The sequence below is a fragment of the Panthera tigris genome, chromosome E2 (assembly GCF_018350195.1).
Source record: "Panthera tigris isolate Pti1 chromosome E2, P.tigris_Pti1_mat1.1, whole genome shotgun sequence".
Lineage (NCBI taxonomy): Eukaryota > Metazoa > Chordata > Mammalia > Carnivora > Felidae > Panthera > Panthera tigris.
The window spans coordinates 60328209-60346745 of record NC_056674.1 but is presented as its reverse complement, the minus strand read 5'-3'; the positions used below and the strand labels follow the sequence as shown (position 1 = coordinate 60346745).

Here is an 18537-nt window from a genome sequence, read left to right as displayed (position 1 = left end):
GTAGTTCTCACTTCGCGGAATTGACCGCACGGTGTGGTTCCCGTGTTCGTTCCCGCCGGTGATGCACGCGGGACCGCGGTCGTCGCTGAGCTTGTCTGGGCCGTTCTGATAGGTGTGTCTGGGAGCCTCGCTCTGGGCCCTCTGGGTCCGCCGCCCCTGCAGGCCCGTTACTCCCGGGCTGGGGTTCACTCCTTCCCCTGGGCCCGGGCCCGTCTGTGCCTGAGAAACGCGTAGGTAGGAACACGCTGGAATCTCGCTCCCGAGACGCCAAGAGACCGCGTGAACACGTGGGCGGGTGCGGGGATGAGGCCTGTGGGCGGGGACAGGACACCGGGGTCCTGATGTGCCCCCTGCGCCCACAGACTACCCGTGGCGGTGGAGCCAGGCCATCCCCATGAACTCTGCGCTCATCAAGTGGCTGTACCTGCCCGACTTCTTCAGAAGCCCCAAGTCCACCAACCTCATCAGTGAGTGCCTGCGGCTGGGCCCCAGAGGGCGGGGAGGTTTTGCCGGGGGGACAGGCAGCGCTCAGGCGTAGGCCCACCTCTGCCAGCGCGGGACACGGTGTCCGGGCCTCACCGGCGGCCAGTCCCGCGGCTCCCCAGAGGGACCTGTCCCCACAGGGGCGCCCACTTCCCCGGGCCCGACTCTGTGCACACGCAGCCACGCAGACCTGCCTCTGCTCGCCGTGTGCGTGCAGGCGTGGGTGCGGGGGTGCAGGCAGGTGGGACACAGGTGGACGGAGGGATAGACGCGGGCGTGCCTCCTGACGCCTACGTGGTGTGTGGCTGGGTGCACGTCGGCCACACTTCCTGACGCGCGTGCGGCACCGCAGAGGCACAGCTACACGCGGGCCTGTCTCCCGCTGCCCACGCTCGGGTGTGGCCCTCGGCCCGGTGCGGCCCCCGCAGGGGCACACTGGCGCTCCTCTGCGGCCTCGAGTACGGGACCGGTGCCGGGCGGGCCGCGCCCCGCACGGCTGGCGGCCCCCCGAGGCGCGGCGCAGCGGCCGACTCCCGTGTGCCCGCAGGTGACTTCCTCCTGCTGCTGTGCGCCTCCCAGCAGTGGCAGGTGTTCGCAGCCGAGCGCACGGAAGAGTGGCAGCACGTGGCCGGCACCAACACCGACCGCCTGGAGGTGCCGCAGGGCGAGCCCGACCCCGTGCCCAACTTCATTTACTGCAGGTGCGTCCTGGGCACGGCCGGGCCGCGGCCCGCTTGGGGCCGGGGCCGCACGGGCAGCGCGCCCGCAGGCCTGACTGGCGCTGGCGGCGGGATCCCCTCCGCCGGGCCCCGCAGTGACGCCCCGTCTGGCAGGTCCTACCTCGACATGCTGAAGGTGGCCGTCTTCCGCTACCTCTTCTGGCTGGTGCTGGTGGTGGTGTTCGTCACGGGAGCCACCCGCATCAGTATCTTCGGGCTGGGCTACCTGCTGGCCTGCTTCTACCTGCTGCTCTTTGGTACCAGCCTGTTGCAGAAGCACACGCGTGCCCGCCTCCTGCTGTGGGACTGCCTCATTCTGTACAACGTCACCGTCATCATCTCCAAGAACATGCTTTCGGTGCGCCCGGCCGGCCTGGCCCCGCCCCCCGCCCCCCCCCCCCTCCGCCCTCCCCCCCTCCCCCGGGCCCAGGCTGACCCTGACCCCCCTTCCTGCCCCAGCTCCTGTCCTGCGTTTTCGTGGAGCAAATGCAGAGCAGCTTCTGCTGGGTCATCCAGCTCTTCAGCCTCGTGTGCACCGTCAAAGGCTACTATGACCGTGAGTGACCGGGGGGCGCGCTGTGGGCGGGGCTCGGAGACGCGCACCGCTTCCGGGGTTCCGCCCCCTGACCCTGCCGCGCCCCGCAGCCAAGGAGATGCTGAGCCGGGACCGGGACTGCCTGCTGCCCGTGGAGGAGGCCGGCGTGCTCTGGGACAGCGTGTGCTTCCTGTTCCTGCTGCTCGAGCGCCGCGTGTTCCTCAGCCGCTACTTCCTGCACGTCAGTGCTGAGCTGCAGGCCACTGCCTTGCAGGCCTCCAGGTCAGGCCCCGCCTCGGGCCCCCCGGGTTGCGCGGCACCGCCCCGCCACATTAACGTGTCACTCGGGCGACTTCCGAGGGCCTGACCCACCCCAGCCCTGCCCCTGGCCGGCAGTTCGGCCCGTTTTTGCCCCCATGCTGGCCCGAGGGCGCACGGCCGCTGGGCGGCCTCCCTGCCTGGGCTGTCGAGCCGGGCATCTCCTGTCCCCCACGGACGCCTCTTTGGTGGCTTGTTTCCCGCCCCCCGCCCCCCGCTGAGAGTCAGGAGGCAGCAGGAGGGGGCCCTCTCCCTCATCCCAGCTCACGACAAGGGGACAAGGGGGGCTGTGGAGCTGGAGGGACCTGGGTGGAGGCTGGGCCCAGGCCACAGGTCGGGGAGCCGTGCCCCTGGGGTGCCAGGGTGACGCCGCCTCCCCGCAGGGGCTTCGCGCTGTACAACGCGGCCAACCTCAAGAGCATCGAGCTCCATCGCAAGGCGGAGGAGAAGTCCCTGGCCCAGCTGAAGAGACAGTAGGTGCCGTCTGGGTGGGGGGCCCCGGGCTCTCCCGCCCAGCTCGGTGCTCAGAGCCGCCCCCGCCCCCCAGGATGGAGCGCATCCGCGCCAAACAGGAGAAGCACAGGCAGAGCCGGGCCGGCCGCAGCCGCCCCCAGGAGCCCCAGGGCCCCCCCCAGGAGCCGGGTGAGTGTGAGGGGCTCGCAGGGCCCCGGGGTCCTGGCATCCGTGCTGCTGGCACCCACTCCTGTCTGGTCTGTGCCGCGTGCGCCCGTCTGTCCTGTGCCACGTGCTCACCGTGCCCCTGTGGGCCGCGGGCCAGCCTGCCACCGTCCGCCTGCACCTGTGGACTGTCCTCTCTCCCCACTGCACCGCGAGGCCCCCTCTGTCGGGGGGCGCTGCCCACGCCCTCCCCACGCCTCGCCCCACCGGCTCACGCTCGCCTCGCCCCTCCACAGGGCCTGGCAGTCCACGGGGCTCGTCCCCGCCACGGAGGCAGTGGTGGCGGCCCTGGCTGGACCATGCCACAGGTACTACCTCCTTGGGCCCACTGTGCCCGGGCCCCTCCTCTCTCAGCTGCTGTGCGCCCACCTGTGGCCGTGCACCCCGGCCTTTCCCCGTGTGCCCTGTCAGCCGGCCCTCCGGCCCCACCCCGCCACACAGTAGTAACGGGCTGGGCCTCGGTTCAGCCGGGTCCCCACGCAGGCTTTGTGCTCCCCTGTCGCTCAGACTCTCACGAGTCTGAGTGTTCGTGCTGACGCCCGCCCTCGTGTTCTTCCTGTCCCGTCTGCGTCCCGTCACTGCTCTGGCCTGGCCCCAGCCTCCAGCTCCCGTGGCTGTCCCCCGGGATGGTGGGAGGCCGAGGGAACCCATGCTGGGTGCCACGGCCCGGCGCATTCCTGGACCCGTCTGAAACTAGAGAGGACTTGAGTCTTGGGGCGGGGGGTGTGGAGCCCGAGCCCCTGTCGGGGAGGACAGTTCTCAGCCCCACCTGCCTGCAGTTATCCACTCGGGGGACTACTTCCTGTTCGAGTCTGACAGTGAGGAGGAGGAGGAGACCCCCCCCGAGGACCCCAGGCCTTCGGCACAGAGCGCTTTCCAGGTGAGGTGGGAGGGTCGCCTGCCTGCCTGCCTTCCCCTGTCCGTGGGGCGCGGGGGGAGGAGAGACCCTCTCTAGCCAGCCTGCCCAGATCCGTTCAGACCTCCAGAGCCCACAGGTCACAGGCACACGCAGGCCGTGGGGCGCACAGGTCACAGGCGGCGGCTCCGTGGGCCTCCGTCCACGGTCTCCTGACGTCGCCGCTGAGCGTCCAGGACTTGAGAAGGGTTGTGCGTGTTTGCTGGAAAACGGTGGGGTCCCTCGCCTACCCCTGGGTCCTCAGTTTGCAGGAAGTGGCCCTGGCACCGAATGCCAGCCACGTGCCCTGCCCCCACGGCACAGCCCCACGGGACCCGCTTCCCACCCACCCTGAAGCAGGGAGCTAGCCGAAGGCCCCCAGCCCGGCCTGGTCCCAAGCTCCCCGGGAGCTCCGAGGTGGGCTGAGCGGGACCCGACGTCCCGGGAGGCGGGGTGCTGACCCCGAGGGCCCGGCCCACAGCTGGCGTACCAGGCATGGGTGACCAACGCGCAGACGGTGCTGAGGAGGCAGCGGGAGGAGCAGGCGAGGCAGGAGCAGCCAGGGCAGCCGCCCGCGGGTGAGCCTGGGGCGCGCGGGGCGGGCGCCGGGGGCCACGGGGCCGCAAGGCGCTGACCAGCACACACCCCTGTGCCCAGGAGGCGGCCCGGGCGCGGAGGCGGAGCCGGCGGAGGGCCCAGACCAAGAGGCGGCTGGTGCGTGCGTGCGCCCGGAGACCGGGGGGGGGCGGGGGGCCTCCCACCGGCAGCCTCTGCAGCGCCCCTCTCCCCTGCCCCCGCCGCAGGCCACAGCCACGTGATGCAGCGGGTGCTGAGCGCCGTGCGGTTTCTGTGGCTGCTGGGGCAGGCGCTGGTGGACGGGCTGACGGACTGGCTGCACACCTTCACGCGGCACCACCGCGCCATGAGTGACGTGCTGCGCGCCGAGCGCTACCTGTACACGCAGGCGCTGCTCAGGGTGAGCGCGCGCGCCCACACCCCCGAGCCCCGGGCCGGCCCCTCGCGGGGGAACTGCCGCCCTGAGCCTCTCGCTGCCCCGCAGGGCCAAGAGGTACACCGGGGCCTGCTGGACCAGCTGTATGCCAGGGGCGCGGAGGCCGCACCCCCAGGCTCCGCGGGGGCCCGAGACGCACCCGGCGCGGCGGCAAGGTGGGTGTGGGCTGGCGGGGCTGGGGAGGCGGCCGGGACCGGGCAGAGCCGCCCCGCTGTGGGCGCACGGACCAGGAGGCGTGCGGCCTGCCGGCCCCAGAGCCCGGGCAGAGCAGAGGGCGGGCTGCCTCTCTGTGACCGCCCTCGCCTCCCGTAGTGGGCCGGGGGCCCAGGAGCCACCGAGCGCCGCCGCGGAGGCCACCGGCGGCCCCCTGAGCACGGGGTGCAACGCCCGCAGCAGCGGCGAGGACGCGCCCGCCGAGCCCGGGGCTTCCCTGCACGGCTCCCGGGAGCTTCCCGCCGGTGCTTCCACCCGGACCCGCACCGCCAGCGAGCTGCTCCTCAACAGGTCGGTGCCCAGGGCGGCCGCTGGGGGGGCGGCGGGCGTGGGGGGCGGCGGGCCTTGGTGCGAGCGGGCCTGGGCACGGCTCCCCGCAGGCACCTGCACATCCAGGAGCTGGAGGAGGCCCAGCAGTTCGAAGAGAGGCAGGGCCGGGCGCTGCGGCTGCTGCAGGCCGCCTACCAGTGCGTGGCCGCCCACTCGGAGCTGGTCTGCTATTTCGTCATCATCCTCAACCACATGGTCACCGCCTCGGCCACCTCCCTGGTGCTGCCCGTGCTCGTCTTCCTGTGGGCCATGCTGTCCATCCCGAGGCCCAGCAAGCGCTTCTGGATGACGGCCATCGTCTTCACCGAGGTGGGCCGCGGCCCGGGGGGGCGGGGGAGAGGGAGTTCTGGCCGTGCCATGCTGAGCCTCCTCCCCTGCAGGTGACCGTGGTCACCAAGTACCTGTTCCAGTTTGGCTTCTTCCCCTGGAACACCCACGCGGTGCTCCGGCGCTACGAGAACAAGCCGTACTTCCCGCCACGGATCCTGGGCCTGGAGAAGACCGACGGCTACGTCAAGTACGACCTAGTACAGCTCATGGCCCTGTTCTTCCACCGCTCCCAGCTGCTGGTGCGTCGCCGGGGACGGCAGGCGGGCACCTCCCGGCACACACCCCACCTGCCGGGAGGCAAGCTGGATGTTGCGGGTCCCGGGGTACAGCCACACCAGCCTCCTCACCTCTCTCCGCCCCCACCCCCCTGCAGTGCTACGGCCTCTGGGACCATGAAGGGGACCAACTCTCCAAGGACCACGACCGCGGCACTGGGAAGAAGGGGGTTGAGGAGGAGCCGACGTCACCAGGACCCCAGGGAGAACCAGGGGTGGCTGGGGCCCTCACCCAGTACCACATGCAGGCGGAAGCAGGGGATGGGCCCCCAGAGCCTCCCGTGGAGCCCAAGCCCCGAGACCCAAAGCCCATCAGCCTGCGTTTCAGGAAGAGGAGAAGGGAGAGCACAGAGCCTGTGGAGCCCGCAGCCGCTGGTACGACGGCCCTGTCCCTCCACGGCCACTGTGGCCCAGCGGGTTCCCACCTGGAGCCGCGGCCCCCCGCCGCGTTCCCGGCCTGCCCCACGTGGCAGGTGACGCGGCCCCGGCTGGCCCACTGCCAGCGACCTGGGGACGCCTCTGTTCATCCCAGCCTGCTGGTCCATAAAGTGGGGTGATCCAGCCCCCTGGGGGGTGGTCTCGGGGTGGTCGGGAGTCGGAGCTGGGCCCGGCGTCCCCGGGGCTCCCGTCAGCAGCGGCTGCTCCCACAGAAGGCGTGGCGGCGGCCCCGGGGAGCGAGAGGTGGAGTCGCCCCCGGGAAAGGGCGAGAGCCCTGGGGCTCCGACTGCAGAGCTGTTGCCTGGCCCTGTGAGTGACCGTGGCCGCCCCCGGGCCAGGGCGGGTGGGAGGGCGCAGCTGGGGGCGCCGGCGCACTGAGCCCACCGCCGCCTGCAGGGCCCAGAGCGTGTACCGGCCCCTGCACTGCTTTTTCCACGACATCCTGCACACCCAGTACCGCGCGGCCACCGACGTCTACGCCCTCATGTTCCTGGCCGACGTCGTTGACTTCATCATCATCATCTTTGGCTTCTGGGCCTTTGGGGTGAGCACACAGCCTGACACCCCCCGCCGCCACCCCCCTCCCCCCCGCCACCCCCTGACCTCTGCTCTCCCGGCACAGAAACACTCGGCAGCCACAGACATCACGTCCTCACTGTCAGACGACCAGGTGCCCGAGGCCTTCCTGGTCATGCTGCTCATCCAGTTCAGCACCATGGTCATCGACCGCGCCCTCTACCTCCGCAAGACCGTGCTGGGCAAGCTGGCCTTCCAGGTGGTCCTGGTGCTGGCCATCCACCTCTGGATGTTCCTCATTCTGCCCGCGGTCACCGAGAGGTGGGTGTCCGGCCGGGCCGGCGCTGGGCCCGGAGACCTTGGGGCTCCGGCCTCGGGCAGGGCGCCCTGACCTGGCCTTCCCGCCCCTGCAGGATGTTCAGCCAGAACGCGGTGGCCCAGCTGTGGTACTTCGTCAAGTGCGTCTACTTCGCCCTGTCCGCCTACCAGATCCGCTGCGGCTACCCCACCCGCATCCTGGGCAACTTCCTCACCAAGAAGTACAACCACCTCAACCTCTTCCTCTTCCAGGGGTGAGTGTGGGCGGGCGCGGGGCGCCGGGAGCGGGGCGGTCTCCCGCGGGCTGTCCTGATGGTGCCCGCCCCCGGCAGTTTCCGGCTTGTGCCGTTCCTGGTGGAGCTGCGGGCCGTGATGGACTGGGTGTGGACGGACACCACGCTGTCCCTCTCCAGCTGGATGTGTGTGGAGGACATCTACGCCAACATCTTTATCATCAAGTGCAGCCGAGAGACCGAGAAGGTGCCCGGGCCTAAGGCGGGTAGTGAGGGACACTGGTCACTCCCCGTCTGGGGCAGACGGGCCACATGACAACCAGGTGGTGCTGGTGGTCCCCCCCCACCCCTCACCTGGGGGCTGCCAACCCACGACCACATGAGGCCAGAGGTGCCTCTTATAGGGGACGGTGAAGTTGACCCTGTTGGGAACAGGCAGCTGACCGAGGTCTGAGCAAATACCCAGAAGAGGCCTGGCCTCTGGTCTTGGGCACGAGGGCTGGGAGATGGGGTGGGCACCAAGCATCAGCCGAGGTCCCGTTAGCAGCTTTACTGGGGGACGGCGGGCGCAGAACCTGCCCCATCCACCTGTACAACTCAGCGACGCATAGCACGGTCACAGAGCTGTGCCACTGTCCCTTCGGGTCTAAACCTGGCTTAGCGCTCCAGCAAGAACCCCTCGCTGCAGGGATTTGCCTGTTCCAGAAGGTTCGTGCACATGCGGTCACGTGCCCCGTAGCCCGGGTCCGGCTTCTTTCGTTCTAGGGGGTTGAAAGCGCCATCCGCGTGGCCTGTGTCAGGACTTGGGGTTTTCATGGCCGAGCAGCTTTTCATCACGTGACTGAGCCACCTTTCTTACGCCACGGTTCCAAACTGTGAAGGAGGCTGGGCTTCTGTTTTGTTGATCGCAGCGAGTGTTGCTGTGGATGCCTCAGCCCCTCGGCCGCCCCGCTCCCACCCCCTGCAGCGTGGGGGCTGCCAGTCTCCCCACGTCCTCGCCAGCACTTGTGACTGAGAGGTGACCGCCTCAGTGCAGTCTTGGTTCTGGTGGCCCTGATGGCTCGTGACGGTGACTCTCTTCTCCCGTGCCTGTCGGTCGTCTGCTTTGCCCCTTGCGTCCCTGGGTTGCCTGTCGTCTTATCGTTGACTTACAAGAACTTCTGTTCTGTACGCTATAGCCCCTCTCAGGCAGGATTTGCCCTGAAGCCTCCCGTTCTGCGGGCTCTCTCTCCACGGTCTCTCTCCCTCCCCTGAAACACAGAAGTCTTTCTCTGACGTCCAGTTTTCTGCTGGTGCTCGTGCTCGTGTGAGGTCCGAGAATCTCTCACCAGATCCTGAGGAATGAAACTTTGCCCCTGGGAGTTTTACTGACCGTCCCATCTCTCTGGCGTGTCGGTGTCCGTCTGTCCCAGCACAACCGTTGACGAGCCTATCCTTTCCTCGCTCGGCGCGAGGGTCTGTTTCTGGGTTCTTGGCTGTGCTTGGCCTGTGTCTGTGCACGCAGAGGCCACACTAACTGCCGTTCCAGGCTGTGGCCACGTGAGGACGGCCCCCGGAGCAGCAGGGGGCGGGGGTCCGGGACGGGGCGGCGGGCGGGCAGAGCTGAGGCCCTGACCCACACCCCGCCCCCCAGAAATACCCGCAGCCCAAGGGGCAGAAGAAGAAGAAGGTGGTCAAGTACGGCATGGGCGGGCTCATCATCCTGTTCCTCGTGGCCATCATCTGGTTCCCTCTGCTCTTCATGTCCCTGGTGCGCTCCGTGGTCGGCGTCGTCAACCAGCCTATCGACGTCACTGTCACCCTCAAGCTGGGTGGCTACGAGGTGAGCCACCGGTCTGTCCCAGCCGGGGAGCAGGACGGTGGGCCAGCCCCACGTCACTCGTCTTTAGAGTTCCACGCGGCGCTGGCAGCCAGGGGCCGAGGGGCTCCCTGCAGCGTCACGCCGTCCCCCCACCGCAGCCCTTGTTCACCATGAGCGCGCAACAGCCGTCCATCGTGCCCTTCACGCAACAGGCCTACGAGGAGCTGTCCAGACACTTCGACCCGAACCCGGTGAGTGGGCCCCGGGCTGCACCTGCGGGGCCGGGGGGCGGGGTGGAGGGGGCCGCCGCTCGCTCAAGTGCCGCCCCGGGCCCAGCTGGCCATGCAGTTCATCAGCCAGTACAGCCCCGAGGACATCGTCACGGCGCAGATCGAGGGCAGCTCCGGGGCGCTGTGGCGCATCAGCCCGCCCAGCCGGGCCCAGATGAAGCGGGAGCTGTACAACGGCACCGCCGACATCACCCTGCGCTTCACCTGGAACTTCCAGAGGTGCGGCCCAGGCTGGGGCAGGACCCGGGTGGGGTGTGGCCCGCGGTGGGTCACGCTGTGTCCTGGCCCGTAGGGACCTGGCCAAGGGCGGCACCGTGGAGTACACCAACGAGAAGCACACCCTGGACCTGGCTGCCAATAGCAGCGAGCGGAGGCAGCTGGCCAGCCTGCTGGAGGGCACCTCGGACCAGTCGGTGTGAGTGGGGGAGAGCGCTGGGGGGCGGGGCCTGCCGGAGGGCAGCTGGGACCAGTGGGTGTGAGTGGGGGAGGGGGCACGGGGGGGGGGGGGGCTGGGCCTGACTCCCCCCCCGCCTTCTCCCCGCAGGGTCATCCCCAATCTCTTCCCCAAGTACATCCGTGCTCCCAACGGGCCCGAGGCCAACCCCGTGAAGCAGCTGCAGCCCAGTGAGTGTGTGACAGCGAGTGCATGCGAGTGGGGGGTTGGCGCCACCCCGGGCAAGGGTGGGGGCCCTGACGGACCCCGGCTCTGCCCCAGACGAGGAGGCCGACTACCTCGGAGTGCGCATCCAGCTGCGGAGGGAGCGCGTGGGCTCGGGGGCCGCCGGCTTCCTGGAGTGGTGGGTCATCGAGCTGCAGGACTGCCAGGCCGAGTGCAACCTGCTCCCCATGGTCATCTTCAGCGACAAGGTCAGCCCGCCCAGCCTCGGCTTCCTGGCCGGCTACGGGTGAGTGTGCCGCGCGCGAAGGCGGGCGGGCCGCGGCTGCAGCCTCCGCGGCCCGGGACTCACCCCGCCCCCGCCCGGCAGGATCATGGGGCTCTACGTGTCCATCGTGCTGGTCATCGGCAAGTTCGTGCGTGGCTTCTTCAGCGAGATCTCCCACTCCATCATGTTTGAGGAGCTGCCCTGCGTGGACCGCATCCTCAAGCTCTGCCAGGACATCTTCCTGGTGCGGGAGACGCGCGAGCTGGAGCTGGAGGAGGAGCTCTACGCCAAGCTCCTCTTCCTGTACCGCTCGCCCGAGACCATGATCAGGTGGACCCGCGAGAAGGAGTAGGAGCCGGGGCCCCGCACCCAGGCGGGAAGGAGCCGCCCGGCGCACCGCCGGCCCCGATGCTGCTGCCGGAACGAAGGAACGAAGGAAGGAAGGAAGCTGTGGCCCCTCCCCCGCCCGGCTCAGGGCACCTCCTGGTCCCCGAGGGCCCCACGCGGCCGGCACGCTGGGCTGGGGCGTCCAGCCTTCCCCTCCCCACGAGTACTGTAGGGTTTTCTAATTAAAAGTATTTTTATTTATGCGATCCGCGCCCCCGGCTCTTGGTGGCCCCAGGCTCAGCTCTCGCCGGTGTGCGTCTCCTCAGCGCCGTTCTCCACCAGATACTCCTGGATCTCCTGCGAGGCCCTGGGGGAAGCCACATGCTGGGAACCTGCCACCAGGTGCAGAGGCCCAGAAGGACCCTCCCCCCCCCCCCCCCCAACACACACACAGAGGGGGCTCCCCCAGCTGTGTGGCTAGCCGGTACCTTTGGCTGCGGAGCTGGGCCTCGGCCAAGATGTAGGGTGGCAAGAGGTCCAAGGAGGGCTGCGACAGAGAGCACCGCCGTGGGTGAGGGGCCGTGAGGCACAGAGCCCCGGGGGTGGACCTCTCCTGTCACCACCCGTGGGCAGGAACCACTCACCACATCCTTCATGTTCGCACGGCAGCCGTAGCACAGCCGCTCGATGACGCGGGCTCGGGAGTCCTCCCTGCGGGAGCAGAGCTGGACGTGACCACCTAGGTTGGGCCCTGGAAGTGCCACCCCCCGCCCCGGACAGCTGCGTGGGGCCGGCCGTGGGGGCAGGACAGGGCGGGCCTTACCTCCCGCAGGGCCCAGCCCCCTGGCAGCGGTCCTGGGTGCGGCCCACCTCTGTGGGTGCTCCAGCCCGTGGGGTGGGGGGCTGCGTCTGGGAGAAACCGGAGGTCTGGGCCCCGAAAGCCGTGGCACTATCTGCAGGCGGAGAAAAGCTGAGGATCCTCTGGGGACCCGACCCCTCCTCCCACTTGCCGGGGCCCCTCCCCCTCCACACAGACCAGCAGCGTCGACGTCCAGCGTGCACATACAGAGCAGGCAGCGGGGGCCGGCGGCACAGCCGTCGCGGGGGGCCTTGACCAGCTTCTCACTCGTCCTGAGGGTGTGGCAGACAGGGCGCAAGGCACCGTCAGGCTGGGGCTCCGCTCCCACAACCCGACCCCGGCACGGGTGTTCGTGCACACGCGCGCACACACACCTGTACACGGTGCTGACGGTAGACGGGAACTGGGCTTGCAGCCGGAGCAGGAAGCCCTCCATCAGGCGGTGGACGCTGGCCTTTTCGGGGGCCTAAGGGGAATCAGATGAGGGCCGCAGGAGTGGCGCCCCAGGCCGGGCCGAGGGGCCACAGCTTCACGCTGGCGGCCCCCACGAGCGCCACGTCAGGGCTGGAGTCGGCCGGAGCACCCGCTTCTGAAGCGTCCCGGTTGCTGAACGCAGTGGCTCTCACAGATCGTGCCGTCAGATTTCTCCAAGATCCGTCCTGCCCGTCCTATACCTGGCGAGCCCTTCCCAGCGACGCAGGCACCTGGGGGCCAGCCACCCACCGCCCCCCGGCACACCCCCTCTTCCTGGAGGACAGCAGCCCACCTCTGCACTGCGGGGGAGTGCCCTGCGTCTGCTCCCAGAATGCCGGGCACGCCGCTGTTAACACTGAGGTCTGAGAGCCGGTGTGGACGCGGCTCAGGTCACCGAGGGGTGCCGGCGACCTCTGACCCCATGCCGAAGGGCGGGGGCCAGCCCAGGTCCTGCAGCTCACCTTGGTATCGATGGCGGGGGTGAAGACGGAGGGCACAGCAAACAGGCGGTTGTAGAAAGCGACCTCCTTCAGCGTGTGGTCGCGCATGGGCCGCACCACCACCACGTCACCGTGACGCTCATCTGAGAAGCCCTGCGGGGGGGCGGGGGCACGTCCCTCACCAGCCCCACCAGACGGGCTCGCGGTCCCTCCCTCCCTGCTCCGTGAGGGAGACCCCGGGGCTGACTCTCGACACTACTTCCAAGTGACAGGGGCCAACAGGGTCCCTGAAAGGCCTGCACCCGCGTACCGTGTCCCAGGCGAGAAAGGCCCCTCTGCCCAGCGCCAGGCTGGTCATGAGCTTGATGGCCAAGCGGGTACAGCTGTCTCCTGTCATCACCTTGGAGTAGCCATGGGTCCGGGCCACATGCAGGATCAGGTGCGTCCTGGAGAGCACAGGGTCTCAGGGTCCAGGTGAAGCCAGGCCAAGACCCCGGGAGGGCGGGGGGCTTACCGCAGGGTGTGCAGAAACTCTTCTTTGGCCGTCAGCGTCTTCACGGAGTCGAACAGTCGGGACAGAGCCTCGGTCTGGGCGGCTGGCGGTGGCCCCGCCGGGTCCTGGGACTCCCGGGTGCCAGGCGGGCTCAGCCGCTCCTCTTCCTGGGCGGGGCTGGGGCTGCCCCCTGACCTCTCGGTCCCTAGCGTGTGCTGCTGCTGGAGGAAACTATCCACAGCCACCTTGTAGGTCCCCACGGCCCCCACAGGCTCCTGGGCAGAGCAGCGCAGCACCGACGGCGACAGACCAAACACCTTCCGGGGCAGGGGGACAGCGTAAGGCCCAGCCCACCTCTGCGTGCCGCGACTCAACAGGCCCCTCGCGTACACCCCAGGAGCCCACCCTCCAGGGGCGTTTATCAGACACAGGCCCGCCCACCTCCTCCAAGGCGACAATGTGCCACGGGAAGCCGAGGGTCTGCAGGATCAGCTTCACTTCAGCCACAGTTTTTGCTCTGTCCTCCGGGCTCTGCCCACAAGCCGCTCCCTCTGAAAAACGGCAGGCGGGAAGGAGTCATGGCTACAGGAGAGCCGGAGACGGGACAGGGCCAATGCCGTGTGAGACATCCTACACGGCTTTTCTGCAGGAACAACAGCTAACCTGTTCTCCTGGGGGAGCATTTTCAGAGCGGGCAGTGGGTTCACGGTCATGGCACAGGGAGGTGTGGGGAGGGGAGGCATGACTGACCACAGTGCCAGAGATCCACCTGGGAGCCTATCTCAAGGGAACAAGGCGGGGGGCAGGTTAGCTACTGGGCCCTGGGGAAGCGAACTCGCCCATCCCTCTCGGGGCCCCTCCGTCTCACTTGGGGCCCTTCTGGCCTGACTCTGATAAAGCTGATGTGGTAAGACAACAACCGTGCCTTTCTTGCCGGACACGCGTGCTGTCTCCAAAAACTGCCCCCAGCAGGGCCTTGCTAAGGTCACAGCACCCGCTGTCTGAGTGGGGCTCATCCTGAGCAGCGGGGTAGGGGTGAGGGTGGCCACACGCACCATCCACGTAGATGACCCCCGGCACGAAACGCAGTCTTTTGGCAGAATCTCGACTCAGGCCCTGGAGAGAAAAGGAACAGGAGCTCAGCCCCCCAGTCAGAAAACACAGGACAGTTTCCCGGCACAGACCATTCTCTACCTCGACTGAGGGCCCCTGGGAAGCGGTGCTGACCCCCACCTGGGGTGGACAGGCCATTCAGAGGAGGTGCTGTCAGGCTCCACAGGGAGGCCACGTGGGTCAAGGTGGCCTGCCTGCGTATCTCACTGCCCCTGCACGACCTGCTCCTCATGAGTCAGTCCCTCCCTCCTGGCTACGTCCCGAGAAGTGGCCTACCCAAGCACCTCTGGCCACCAAGAGTGCGACGGAACAGCAGAAAATCCAGGCACTACCAGTCAGAGGGAAGGGGGCCACCAGGTGCCAGACAAAAGGCCAGGTTCAGTGGGCCGTGACGCGAGAGCGGAGCACCGACCAGACGCACCACGCCGGGGGCCCCAGGACAGACCGCCCCCATGGCCACAGCCCCTCTAATCTGCACCTCTCAAGGGGAACACACAGGGTCTGTGTGTCCCAGCCCCGGGTCAAGACCCCCAAGGCGGCCAGCATTCTGCGCAGGCCGCCGACTGCCTGGAGCCCAGCTCTGCACCCAGAGCACCTTCCTCACTCTGGCTCCCCACCTGACTTAGCCACCTGGGGACCCCGCTGCTCACTCGGGTCTCTCCTTAAACTTCTCAAGGAGGCTGCCCATCCCCCGCCAGGCCGGACCCCTTTTGGGTTCCCCAAGGCACCTGCTCCTATGTCACAGTCTCATCCTCCACCCAGGACCGGGGGGAAGCCCATGACCTGAGAACACCCCGAGCGATGCTCCACCGTGCCGCGACACCGTTCTGGTGATAATGACTCTACACGGTCAGCAAAGTACTAAACTGAGGCAGAGCTGGGTCACTCCAGACGCAGCCCCAGCACGTGCACCTCTTGTACACACATCGAGGAACCCTCCGGTTGTCCCGGCTGCTGGCGGGCTGCTCCCACAAGCTCCAGGCAAGAGCCCCTCGGGGCAGGGCCCCCGACCCTGGAGCTTAGCTGGGCAGCAGCAAGGCCCCTGGAAGATGCTGGAGGGATGTACCTCAAGGACCTGCCAGACCATGGAGCTGGATGAAGGCCCCCCAGACCAAGCCAGGAGCACCTAAGGGAGAAGGAACGTCGCTGGAGGGCACCGCATCTCCAACAGGAGCGTGTCCACCGTCCCCCCCACCACCCGTGCACGACGGTGGGAAGGGACACGGGGATTGACAGCCAGGGCCCAGGGGGGCTGGGCTTTCCAACTGGGGACCCCACAGAGGAGTCACCCCACACGCTACCTTCTCTCCTGGAAAGATGAGCCGATTCTTCCCCAGCACGGCTCTGAACTTGTGGACGTAAAACGCCCTGAAGCAGTCCCTGCAACACAAACAAGCAGCAGCTGTGGTGGCGCTGCCCGCGCGGCCCACCTCCTCTCCCGACGGGGAGGCGGCCCAAGACTCTGCCTGGCGTTCCCCGGCTTTGACCGGAAGCATCGTGACCAAGGCTCTGCCCAGAAACTGCCACGGGAAGCCAAGTTTACGGGGTTCTCGCCAGCTGGGTCTGCCCCGCGATCAGCCCCACACTGCAAGGGAGGCCTCCCTTGGTCCCCAGCAACCCTTACTCGTGTGAACTGATGCCTGAGGGGCTCGCAGCCCCGGTGCCACCCGCACCCCCAAACGCTCAGGAGGGCCCGGCTGGCAGAACAGACGGACACAGGAAAGTGCAGGGCAAGGCCAGCCCGACCCTCCCCTAAGCAGAGTTGAAGGTCCCTTCCGGGACCCCCACGGGGAGAAGTACTATCCCTCTGGGTGAAGGGGGAGCCCTGAACAGGCTGTGGGGTGGGGGCGTCCCAAAGCTCCACACTGGCCCAATGAGCTGATCCCATCTGGACCAGAAATGCCTGGGAAGCTCGTGCCGAACGCACAGTCCTGGCGTCTTCTTCAAACCTACAGAATCAAAGCATTCAGAACCACAGGCCTTGAGAATGTGTGTTCATGATAAACCTTCCAGCTGGTTCTCATGTTCACTAGGTCAGAAGTGCTCAGCCTTGGCCACAGGTTAGAATCACTCAGGCCAAATACAGCAGAATGTGCCAGAGTGAGGCCCAGGCACCTGCATTTGAAAGCTCCCTGGCAAGCCCAGCAGGGAGTCAGGGTCAAAGACAGCACCCTGAAAAGAGGGAGCAAGCTGGCTCCGTTACAACTGCCCCACACCTGGGGCTGCACCCCTAAATCTACTTTCTTTTTCCCATTAAGACACATCAGTGTCTACAGCAATCCCCACCCCCACCGCTGAACAGACACCACAAGGAGGGGTTGACCCCGGGCCCTTTGTAACTCAACTCAGGGTTTAATAAAATGTCGGGACCCTAGGTGACCAGCCACGGGCAGTGACTCCCAAGAAAGTCAGGCGTGGCAGACTCCTGAAACCAACAGACGCTTGACTCACTCCCCACTTCACCGGGCACAAAGAGAACCCTGTCGCTGCCCACAGGCAGGGGGCGCTCTCAGCCCAGAAGGAGCTGCTGTGACCTCTTCTCTGTTTAGAACAATCATCACTTCTTAATATTTTTTCTTTTTAAGAATTTATTTGAGAGAGAGGGACAGAACAAGCAGGGGAGGGGCAGAGAGAGAGGGGGACGGAGGGTCTGAAGCAGGCTCTGTGCTGACAGCACAGAGCCCGATGTGAGGCTCAAACTCACAAACCGTGAGATCATGACCTGAGCTGAAGTTGAATGCTTAACCGACAGCCACCCAGGTGCCCTGGAACAATCGTCACTTTTTGACGTTCTAAGTGATTAAAGCTTGCCGTCTTTGCTTAAAATGTATATTCTAGTGGCACACACCAAGTCCACTGGGTTCCCAAAAGATGGCTGGGGATGAGAAAGTTTTACGGAAAAAAAGAAACAAAAAGCTCAGTCCCTTCAGTTTCCCTTTTGGAACATTCTGGAAAGTAGAGTCTAAGACTCTTGGAGGCTAATTTTAAAAACATGAGCTGGTCACTCATTCAACAAAGGCTCATCTCCCGCCCAAAGCACGAAACGTCCACAGCAATTAACGCAGATAAACCAGGAGCCTGGTCCTGCCCTCATGGAGCTGTGAACCCAGGGGAAGCGAGGAGGAGCTCTGATTCCTCTGTTGGAGGAGCTCTGATTCACTGCTGACAAGTCAGGGGCCACAAGACGGCTTCAGAGAAAACAGAGCATGTTCATAACAAGGTCCTCTGGGAATCAGCCTCCTCTGCTCCCCTCCAAAGTCCCGCCCCCCCCCCCCCCACCTCAGAGCTTGAAGAAAGCTGCAAACCTCCCTCCATCCCACACAAGTAAAGTAAGTGTCCCTCAGAGCAGCTGGCCAAGATCCCAGGATGCTCTAATCTGCCCCGAGATGCTCATCCTGCCTATAACTCACCTCATCTTCACTGCCAACGGCCCCCTTAAGAGCCATCAGATACCTTCCTGCCACTGAATCCAGAGCTGGATAATGGGAGAATTATGGGGTGCCCATGCAGAAAACCAATACCCCCACCCCCACTCACCAGAGTCACCGGGAGCGACGTTAGAAATACAAGTGATTACATGCTCTTTAAAGCAAGAGATCAAGACACAGAGATGGGGGTAAGCCTGGCTGCCGAGTCACCCCGTGTCTGCCTCCCACCCACCTCCACGCCTCACCTGCAGAAGGCGTCTCCGGCTCGGATCACCACAACGGGTACCCCTTCCTTGCACTTCACACACTTCAGCTCACGGCTTGGGAGGCTTGGGGGAAGAAGGAGGCAAGAACACAGGTTGCAGACCTCCCTCCGGGCAGACTCTGAGGAGGCGGCGGCCCGTTTCTCACCCCAACCTGGCGTATTTGGAGTTCTTGGGGGCAGCTGTACACACACCTGCCAAGGCTTGTGCCTTACCCTAACTACCAGTACGAGAAAAGACGACGGCCGTGGGGGGTATCTTAGTCGCCAAAGCCAGCTCAGGAAAGCACATAAAGGCCCCCTGTCAATCTCGCCAAGGCAGGCATGACACACCACCACTTGCCCCGTGTGGATCTGGAGGGGAGAAGTGGAACCAGTGCGTGGAAGCGACAGGGAGGCCGACTTCCTCTTCGACTACGGAAAGTTCGGTCAGCGCTGGAGCCGTCCGCACTGGCGGCCAGAATTACAAGTGCCAGGGGCAGAGGGAGCCCCCTCCTGGGGTGTTCACCGCCGTCTACACGGGCACTCCCCGGGTGCCGCCGAACGAAGTGCAGCCCCCGCTTGGGACGCCAGGGCTTCCGGGCCCCCGGCCGTCTCCTGGCTTCCCGGAGCGCAGCTCCCCGGGCAGACGGCGCCGGGAAAAGAGAGGGGCCGGTGCGGACGCCCGGCTCTCACCCAGGCCGCGGCGGCGGCGGTCCCTCGGGCGCCGGGTCCCCGTAGTCCTCGCCAACCTGGCACATGGCGGCGCTGGGTCCCACCGTAGTAAGCGGCGGCGACGAGGAGACGCGTCCTGATGACGTCACCAGGACGCCGTCCGGACTGCGCTCGGCCGGCTGGGGGCGGTGCGCGCGCTGACGGCGCCAGCACCGCGGC

At 66.8% G+C, this 18537-nt stretch overlaps 2 protein-coding genes across 8 annotated transcripts in view; one reads left to right on the top strand and one right to left on the bottom strand.

Annotated features, from left to right (window-relative positions):
• The window catches only part of PIEZO1 (piezo type mechanosensitive ion channel component 1), a 54210-nt gene extending 43349 nt beyond the window's left edge, over positions 1–10861 (top strand). For 4 of the 6 annotated variants that reach the window (XM_042970589.1, XM_042970586.1, XM_042970588.1 and 1 more), the window contains 29 exons: positions 363–467; positions 1031–1184; positions 1317–1560; positions 1662–1758; positions 1848–2019; positions 2439–2528; positions 2603–2697; positions 2970–3041; positions 3513–3613; positions 4110–4206; positions 4286–4342; positions 4432–4604; positions 4689–4795; positions 4953–5144; positions 5234–5492; positions 5564–5752; positions 5887–6163; positions 6439–6535; positions 6623–6770; positions 6849–7063; positions 7156–7314; positions 7393–7540; positions 8927–9115; positions 9253–9345; positions 9431–9603; positions 9677–9799; positions 9929–10008; positions 10100–10289; positions 10371–10861. In XM_042970589.1, the coding sequence (XP_042826523.1) occupies positions 363–467; positions 1031–1184; positions 1317–1560; positions 1662–1758; positions 1848–2019; positions 2439–2528; positions 2603–2697; positions 2970–3041; positions 3513–3613; positions 4110–4206; positions 4286–4342; positions 4432–4604; positions 4689–4795; positions 4953–5144; positions 5234–5492; positions 5564–5752; positions 5887–6163; positions 6439–6535; positions 6623–6770; positions 6849–7063; positions 7156–7314; positions 7393–7540; positions 8927–9115; positions 9253–9345; positions 9431–9603; positions 9677–9799; positions 9929–10008; positions 10100–10289; positions 10371–10620 (4346 nt within the window). In that variant the 3' untranslated portion in view covers positions 10621–10861. The remainder of the gene's footprint in view (positions 1–362; positions 468–1030; positions 1185–1316; positions 1561–1661; positions 1759–1847; positions 2020–2438; positions 2529–2602; positions 2698–2969; positions 3042–3512; positions 3614–4109; positions 4207–4285; positions 4343–4431; positions 4605–4688; positions 4796–4952; positions 5145–5233; positions 5493–5563; positions 5753–5886; positions 6164–6438; positions 6536–6622; positions 6771–6848; positions 7064–7155; positions 7315–7392; positions 7541–8926; positions 9116–9252; positions 9346–9430; positions 9604–9676; positions 9800–9928; positions 10009–10099; positions 10290–10370) is intronic. The other 2 variants (XM_042970585.1, XM_042970587.1) reach the window with 2 other exon arrangements.
• A 7-nt stretch (positions 10862–10868) lies between these two features.
• On the bottom strand, positions 10869–18483 carry CTU2 (cytosolic thiouridylase subunit 2). 2 transcript variants are annotated; one of them, XM_042970590.1, is made up of 15 exons: positions 18340–18483; positions 17648–17731; positions 15276–15354; positions 15041–15100; positions 13917–13977; positions 13303–13412; positions 12883–13178; positions 12679–12814; positions 12390–12521; positions 11829–11920; positions 11632–11726; positions 11419–11548; positions 11240–11306; positions 11084–11142; positions 10869–10962 (listed from the first exon to the last, which is right to left on the bottom strand). In XM_042970590.1, exons 1-15 carry the CDS (start codon positions 18402–18404, stop codon positions 10893–10895), a joined length of 1536 nt encoding a protein of 511 aa, XP_042826524.1. In that variant the 5' UTR covers positions 18405–18483; the 3' UTR covers positions 10869–10892. The 2 variants fall into 2 exon arrangements, with proteins under 2 accessions (XP_042826524.1, XP_042826526.1); XM_042970592.1 differs by lacking the exons at positions 13917–13977; positions 15041–15100; positions 15276–15354; positions 17648–17731; positions 18340–18483 and adding an exon at positions 13787–13909.
• Between the last annotated feature and the right edge of the window lie 54 nt (positions 18484–18537).

Bases quoted from the DNA above. Each gene is read 5' to 3' on its own strand.
- CTU2 (XM_042970590.1), bottom strand. From the start codon at position 18,404: ATGTGCCAGGTTGGCGAGGACTACGGGGACCCGGCGCCCGAGGGACCG. The intron at 12,522-12,678 runs GTACGCGGGTGC...GCCCCCCCGCAG, and splicing joins CCTTTCTCGCCTGGGACACG to GGCTTCTCAGATGAGCGTCA. The intron at 11,921-12,389 runs GTGAGCTGCAGG...GATTCCCCTTAG, and splicing joins CCCCCGCCATCGATACCAAG to GCCCCCGAAAAGGCCAGCGT.